This window comes from Salvelinus fontinalis, chromosome 35 (genome assembly GCF_029448725.1).
Source record: "Salvelinus fontinalis isolate EN_2023a chromosome 35, ASM2944872v1, whole genome shotgun sequence".
In the NCBI taxonomy this organism is placed as follows: domain Eukaryota; kingdom Metazoa; phylum Chordata; class Actinopteri; order Salmoniformes; family Salmonidae; genus Salvelinus; species Salvelinus fontinalis.
Window position 1 is genome coordinate 32,478,156 of NC_074699.1, and position 8,543 is coordinate 32,486,698.

Genomic DNA, 8,543 nt, shown 5'->3' on the forward strand with positions numbered 1-8,543 from the left:
ACACACACTGCAGTTTACTGTAACACAGACACACACTGCAGTTTACTGTAACACAGACACACACTGCAGTTTACTGTAACAGACACACACTGCAGTTTACTGTAACACAGAGACACACACTGCAGTTTACTGTAACACAGAGACACACACTGCAGTTTACTGTAACACAGACACACACTGCAGTTTACTGTAACACAGACACACACTGCAGTTTACTGTAACACAGACACACACTGCAGTTTACTGTAACACAGACACACACTGCAGTTTACTGTAACACAGACACACACTGCAGTTTACTGTAACACAGACACACACTGCAGTTTACTGTAACACAGACACACACTGCAGTTTACTGTAACACAGACACACACTGCAGTTTACTGTAACACAGACACACCGAGGTTTACTGTAACACAGACACACCGAGGTTTACTGTAACACAGACACACACTGCAGTTTACTGTAACACAGACACAATGAGGTTTACTGTAACAGAGAGACACACCGAGGTTTACTGTAACAGAGAGACACACCGAGGTTTACTGTAACACAGAGACACACTGCAGTTTACTGTAACACAGAGACACACTGCAGTTTACTGTAACACAGACACACACTGCAGTTTACTGTAACACAGACACACACTGCAGTTTACTGTAACACAGACACAATAAGGTTTACTGTAACACAGACACACCGAGGTTTACTGTAACACAGACACACCGAGGTTTACTGTAACAGACACACCGAGGTTTACTGTAACACAGACACACCGAGGTTTACTGTAACACAGACACACCGAGGTTTACTGTAACACAGACACACCGAGGTTTACTGTAACACAGACACACCGAGGTTTACTGTAACACAGAGACACACCGAGGTTTACTGTAACAGAGACACACCGAGGTTTACTGTAACAGAGACACACCGAGGTTTACTGTAACAGAGACACACCGAGGTTTACTGTAACAGACACACCGAGGTTTACTGTAACAGAGACACACCGAGGTTTACTGTAACAGAGACACACCGAGGTTTACTGTAACAGAGACACACCGAGGTTTACTGTAACAGAGACACACCGAGGTTTACTGTAACAGAGACACACCGAGGTTTACTGTAACAGAGACACACCGAGGTTTACTGTAACAGAGACACACCGAGGTTTACTGTAACAGAGACACACCGAGGTTTACTGTAACACAGAGACACACCGAGGTTTACTGTAACACAGAGACACACCGAGGTTTACTGTAACACAGAGACACACCGAGGTTTACTGTAACACAGAGACACACCGAGGTTTACTGTAACACAGACACACACTGCAGTTTACTGTAACACAGACACACACTGCAGTTTACTGTAACACAGACACACACTGCAGTGTACTGTAACACAGACACACACTGCAGTGTACTGTAACACAGACACACACTGCAGTGTACTGTAACACAGACACACACTGCAGTGTACTGTAACACAGACACACACTGCAGTTTACTGTAACACAGACACACACTGCAGTTTACTGTAACACAGACACACACTGCAGTTTACTGTAACACAGACACACACTGCAGTTTACTGTAACACAGACACACACTGCAGTTTACTGTAACACAGACACACACTGCAGTTTACTGTAACACAGACACACACTGCAGTTTACTGTAACACAGACACACACTGCAGTTTACTGTAACACAGACACACACTGCAGTTTACTGTAACACAGACACACACTGCAGTTTACTGTAACACAGACACACACTGCAGTTTACTGTAACACAGACACACACTGCAGTTTACTGTAACACAGACACACACTGCAGTTTACTGTAACACAGACACACACTGCAGTTTACTGTAACACAGACACACACTGCAGTTTACTGTAACACAGACACACACTGCAGTTTACTGTAACACAGACACACACTGCAGTTTACTGTAACACAGAGACACACACTGCAGTTTACTGTAACACAGAGACACACACTGCAGTTTACTGTAACACAGAGACACACTGCAGTTTACTGTAACACAGACACACACTGCAGTTTACTGTAACACAGACACACACTGCAGTTTACTGTAACACAGACACACACTGCAGTTTACTGTAACACAGACACACACTGCAGTTTACTGTAACACAGAGACACACACTGCAGTTTACTGTAACACAGACACACACTGCAGTTTACTGTAACACAGACACACACTGCAGTTTACTGTAACACAGACACACACTGCAGTTTACTGTAACACAGACACACACTGCAGTTTACTGTAACACAGACACACCGAGGTTTACTGTAACACAGACACACCGAGGTTTACTGTAACACAGACACACCGAGGTTTACTGTAACAGACACACCGAGGTTTACTGTAACAGACACACCGAGGTTTACTGTAACACAGACACACCGAGGTTTACTGTAACACAGACACACCGAGGTTTACTGTAACACAGACACACCGAGGTTTACTGTAACACAGAGACACACCGAGGTTTACTGTAACAGAGACACACCGAGGTTTACTGTAACAGAGACACACCGAGGTTTACTGTAACAGAGACACACCGAGGTTTACTGTAACAGACACACCGAGGTTTACTGTAACAGAGACACACCGAGGTTTACTGTAACAGAGACACACCGAGGTTTACTGTAACAGAGACACACCGAGGTTTACTGTAACAGAGACACACCGAGGTTTACTGTAACAGAGACACACCGAGGTTTACTGTAACAGAGACACACCGAGGTTTACTGTAACAGAGACACACCGAGGTTTACTGTAACACAGAGACACACCGAGGTTTACTGTAACACAGAGACACACCGAGGTTTACTGTAACACAGAGACACACCGAGGTTTACTGTAACACAGAGACACACCGAGGTTTACTGTAACACAGAGACACACCGAGGTTTACTGTAACACAGAGACACACCGAGGTTTACTGTAACACAGAGACACACCGAGGTTTACTGTAACACAGAGACACACCGAGGTTTACTGTAACACAGAGACACACCGAGGTTTACTGTAACAGACACACCGAGGTTTACTGTAACAGACACACCGAGGTTTACTGTAACAGACACACCGAGGTTTACTGTAACAGACACACCGAGGTTTACTGTAACAGACACACCGAGGTTTACTGTAACAGAGACACACCGAGGTTTACTGTAACACAGAGACACACCGAGGTTTACTGTAACACAGAGACACACCGAGGTTTACTGTAACACAGAGACACACCGAGGTTTACTGTAACACAGAGACACACCGAGGTTTACTGTAACACAGAGACACACCGAGGTTTACTGTAACACAGAGACACACCGAGGTTTACTGTAACACAGAGACACACCGAGGTTTACTGTAACACAGAGACACACCGAGGTTTACTGTAACACAGAGACACACCGAGGTTTACTGTAACACAGAGACACACCGAGGTTTACTGTAACACAGAGACACACCGAGGTTTACTGTAACACAGAGACACACCGAGGTTTACTGTAACACAGAGACACACCGAGGTTTACTGTAACACAGAGACACACCGAGGTTTACTGTAACAGACACACCGAGGTTTACTGTAACAGACACACCGAGGTTTACTGTAACAGACACACCGAGGTTTACTGTAACAGACACACCGAGGTTTACTGTAACACAGACACACCGAGGTTTACTGTAACACAGACACACAATGAGGTTTACTGTAACAGAGACACACAATGAGGTTTACTGTAACACAGAGACACACTGAGGTTTACTGTAACACAGAGACACCGAGGTTTACTGTAACAGACACACCGAGGTTTACTGTAACAGACACACCGAGGTTTACTGTAACAGACACACCGAGGTTTACTGTAACAGACACACCGAGGTTTACTGTAACAGACACACCAAGGTTTACTGTAACAGACACACCAAGGTTTACTGTAACAGACACACCAAGGTTTACTGTAACAGACACCAAGGTTTACTGTAACACAGACACAATGAGGTTTACTGTAAGACACACCAAGGTTTACTGTAACAGAGACCAAGGTTTACTGTAACACAGACACAATGAGGTTTACTGTAAGACACACCAAGGTTTACTGTAACAGAGACACTGAGGTTTACTGTAACACAGACACACACTGCAGTTTACTGTAACAGACACTGAGGTTTACTGTAACAGACACACTGAGGTTTACTGTAACAGACACACTGAGGTTTACTGTAACACAGACACACACTACAGTTTACTGTAACACAGACACAATGAGGTTTACTGTAACACAGAGATCAGAGACACTGAGGTTTTCTGTAACACAGACACACACTACAGTTTACTGTAACACAGACACAATGAGGTTTATTGTAACACAGAGATCAAAGACACTGAGGTGCAAAGGTTTAATGATCTTTGACTTGAGGAAAAGCAGTATGCGCTTTGACAGTGAATACAGTAGTAGAGAACACTATTATATATAGGCCTATTGCAATCTGGTGGCCTCTGGAGACTATGGTCCAGTTTCCTGGACCCAGATAAAGTTGTCCTGTACAGGACTATAACACATGCTCAATGGGGAAGATCACCATTAAAAGGGCTTTTCAGTCCAGGATTAGGTTAGGAAACCATCCCTAAATATGCACTTGAACAAACAACCATCTGCTAATGTCATCCCTCACTTTTGCTTGTCAATAGTAGGTCCATGTTACTGGCAGATGACTGGTCCCTTTCATGACTTACCCTTCCTCCCTCAGCACCATGAGGAAAGGGAGAGAGGAAAGGGGACACAAAGTAGCTCTGGGTCACATTAGACTACCTCTTTGGTCGTATCTGCATGACGCTGACCCCGGTGATAGTGTCTCCGTGTAGGATGGTGTGGAACACTGGGGCGGGGCCGCGCCATCTGGGGAGAAGGCTGGGGTGGACATTCAGGATCCCACTGGAATAGAGGCAACAGACACACATGCTGCAACTCTCACAATCAAACAGATTGGACACAGTCAGGGTTTGACTCAGTCAGGATTGGACACAGTCAGGGTTGGACACAGTCAGGGTTGGACACAGTCAGGGTTGGACACAGTCAGGGTTGGACACAGTCAGGGTTGGACACAGTCAGGGTTGGACACAGTCAGGGTTGGACACAGTCAGGGTTGGACACAGTCAGGGTTGAACTCCTGGGAGATGTTCATAAGATTGACACTTCTTGGGGAGTCTGCTGCTTGTGTAGCTGATATGGAACATATTAGCTACCATGGAGCAAGTGATGTCGCCCGCCCTGAGATCTACAAGTACATTCTGGGTCAGTGGTAATGACAATGCTTCTTTTGGGGGCGAGTCAGAGTGTTGTGTGATGGTCCCTGGTTTGCACCCAGCTCGGGGCACACAGGGACGGAAGCTATAATGTTACACTTGTATTGCATGAGTCACTTTCAGATTAGTTACTCACCATGGAAACTGGTTGATAAGTCCTTCCCGAAGCAAGCAGCCAAACGACACCACCACCCCGACATCGAACCGCCCTTGAAGATCCCCGAGAGGCCAGATATGAACGGGCAGTTTGCTTTGATCAGCAAACTTCTTCACAGGGACATCATTGGATAGTATGACAACCTCAAGTGATTCCACAACTCGGTCATTGGAGTCCCTGCGACAAATAATGACAGCAAACAACTGACATTAGGCGACGAGAAGTTAGCCTGGTCCCAGATCTGTTCGGACTGTTGCTCCAACTCTTATGAGACAGCACAAACAGATATTGGACCAGGTTAAAGTTACTCACTGCAAAGACTCTCTCCTCTTTGCTCACTGGCATGTAAATTGTTGTGGGTGTCATACCTAGACGCAGAGAGCAGCTTGAGTGATTCTACAGCAAAATCATCTGTCCCAAAAAAAAGGACCCTCCAAGGTGGTTCTGTTGATAAGTAGTTCCTAGTGGCAAATAGGCGGGTTTTGCCAGGGACTTGTCCACAACGTCTATGTTTTTCCGGGGTTCTGTTGACCCACACGCCAACAGATGCATGCCTCTGGGTGCAATAATTGCAAAAGCCATGGAGTATTTTCAGACCCATTACTTTTGCCTTGACAGTGTTCCACATCTTCTGTCATCGGGCGGGCATCTACCAATGCCACCAGTGTGTCAAAATTAGCTAGCAATGCTCGACTCCAATATGGCTAGTTTATTCGTCAAGACAAGCTCAACAAATTACACGAGGGGCCCCTCTAGAATTAAGATTTATTCGTGTGACACGCTTACCTTTAGCGTTAATGAATATTGTCCAATATTTAGCTTGATTAATGTCAGCTATAACGTTAAGGTATTTATTCATACGGGCGCCGCCATGTTATTTCTTGACATACACCATGTTTCCGGTTCTATCGAAAATAGTTCTCCCTTCGTTTGATCAGACACTTTTAGTTCCGACTAGACAGTGACGCCTTGATCACACCGATAGTATACCTGCGCAAAATAGAACGCAGCATCATCTGGATATGCGTGCAACAAAAGTTCAACATTCACCTTCTGCTACCATTTCTGTCAAGTCGTCTACGCATACAGTTTGACGCATACATTTTTTAAATCCTATGTTTAGCACCACATAGAACGCATTGCAACTGCCTCTGCAAAGCAGCGTTCCATTGGAATTAATGTACTTTTGGAGTCACGGAATGAAGTGCACTGTCAGTGTGATCGAGGCGTGAGTCCCTAAGAAGAGGCCTGTGCAGAGAGGTATATTATGTGGTCCAAACCTTTAGAGATAATCAAGTTCTCTCCCATGAAACTGAACTGTTAATTTTTTTCCTCACAGAGAAGGGATATTATAAATGTAAATAATTGACTTTATTCCAACCACAACCACTGGGACTCCCAAAAAACACACCACTTTGAACAACTATGACCAGAAGTTACTTTTCGTTGCAGGTTATGATATGAGAGCATTTTCCTAACCTTAATCTAATTATCCTAACCTGCTATGTTGATTCTAATTACCTGCTGCGTAAATTCTCCTAACCTACTACAAAAAAGTCACTTCTGGTCGTAGCCTGTATCGAAGTAGTGTGTTTTTAGGGTATCTTCACAACCAACCAACAAAATTATTTGTTATTTGAGTATCCTCATCCTGTTGATTTTTAGTGTTGGCAAATAATGTCTTTGTGTTCACAAAACAGTTTAACTCACTCACTTAAAAGGCCAGCCTACTTCTTTCTCCTCTGCTAAGGTATGGTAGATGACCTGGAGGTCATTTACCTTTAACTGTAAAACATACTTGCCATAAAGAAATAAAAATCCTTTTAAGTCTCTTGTTTAACAGACAGATATCACGACAGTTCCACATGTGCCAGATGTTTGACCAAACACAGACTGTTTTCCTCCCATGTCTACAAACTGCAATGGCAAGGTCCCAGCAAGGCTAACTAAACAGTAACCAAGCAACCCTGGCCACTGACCTTGTCGATGCAAGGATAATGCCCCCCCAATGTAGAGTTTAAAAGCTTGAGCACAGGATCGATTCCATTCTATCCAGTTAGGAGAAGATTGTAATGAAGTTGCCCCAGTTATGGTGCAGTGCACTAGGCATAGTTTACAGTAGCCTAATGAAGCATTCACAACATCTTATCATTGAGAAAGAAAAGACTGCCACCACTATAAGGAGGCTGTTTCACCTGTCTCAAAATGTCTCTCTAGCAATAACATTCCCAACTACTTCCAGACTATGCATTCTTTAATAAATGAAGAACACATTGCACCACATAAAAAGTCCCCATATCCACAGCTATAAAGGGAACATTTACAGACCCATATAGCCATAATCAAGAGACTCAATGAACCAATCTCCTCCCACATGCACTTTGGAAAGCCTCTCCTCTGCGTTGTGTATGTTCAACAGGTAGAATCATGTTCCCTACTGCACTACCTCCCTTCTCCGAGTCAGGCTGTGAGAGAAACAGACCCTGGTAAGTGAGTAAATTGTTTTCATTACTTTAAAGCTACTGTCTGCAATTGGTACATACATTTTTTTACTTTTAAATGAATGATATATAGTCATTGGTTAGGAGGACTTGTAGTGTGTACTTTTTTATTTGGATTGTTAACGCTTATAGCAACTTTTATTGATAGGATGTTTGGATCATAATTAATAGGATCATTGGGGTAATACGATTGATAACCATCAGCTTTTGATGTGTACTGTACACACAGAGAGTCAACCATTAGATGATCTACATTTACATTTGAATTTGTTTATGGGATAGAAGTATGTTTCGATTTAACCTCTAACATTTTATTGGCGCCTCGCTATCAGCCATAAAAGTGCAATGATGGACAACTTTTCTAAATAGTTTACTTGATGATGAGTATTTCTCTTCAGGACCAAATATTGTAGCTTAATACACACTAGTACAGTACATAATGGAATATACATGTACGTAATGGAATTAGCAAGGTGCAATGCCTCTACATACTTTCAACGTTGTTTTGAGTGTAGAGATGGAATTGCGGCAC

The 8,543-nt window shown here is 43.6% G+C and overlaps 1 protein-coding gene and 1 long non-coding RNA gene across 2 annotated transcripts; one reads left to right on the plus strand and one right to left on the minus strand.

Moving 5' to 3' along the window:
• The first annotated feature begins 755 nt into the window (after positions 1 to 755).
• Positions 756 to 3,737, plus strand: LOC129834755 (uncharacterized). The gene is made up of 3 exons (XR_008756298.1): positions 756 to 886; positions 1,197 to 2,526; positions 2,811 to 3,737. It is a non-coding gene; the product is annotated as an uncharacterized LOC129834755 (long non-coding RNA).
• Positions 3,738 to 4,432: 695 nt separating this feature from the next.
• LOC129834754 (methionyl-tRNA formyltransferase, mitochondrial-like) lies at positions 4,433 to 6,427 on the minus strand. Its single transcript, XM_055900013.1, has 3 exons — positions 5,879 to 6,427; positions 5,490 to 5,687; positions 4,433 to 4,982 (listed from the first exon to the last, which is right to left on the minus strand). The coding sequence occupies exons 1-3, from the start codon at positions 6,136 to 6,138 to the stop codon at positions 4,856 to 4,858; spliced, it is 585 nt and encodes a 194-aa protein (XP_055755988.1). The 5' UTR covers positions 6,139 to 6,427; the 3' UTR covers positions 4,433 to 4,855.
• Positions 6,428 to 8,543: the final 2,116 nt, after the last annotated feature.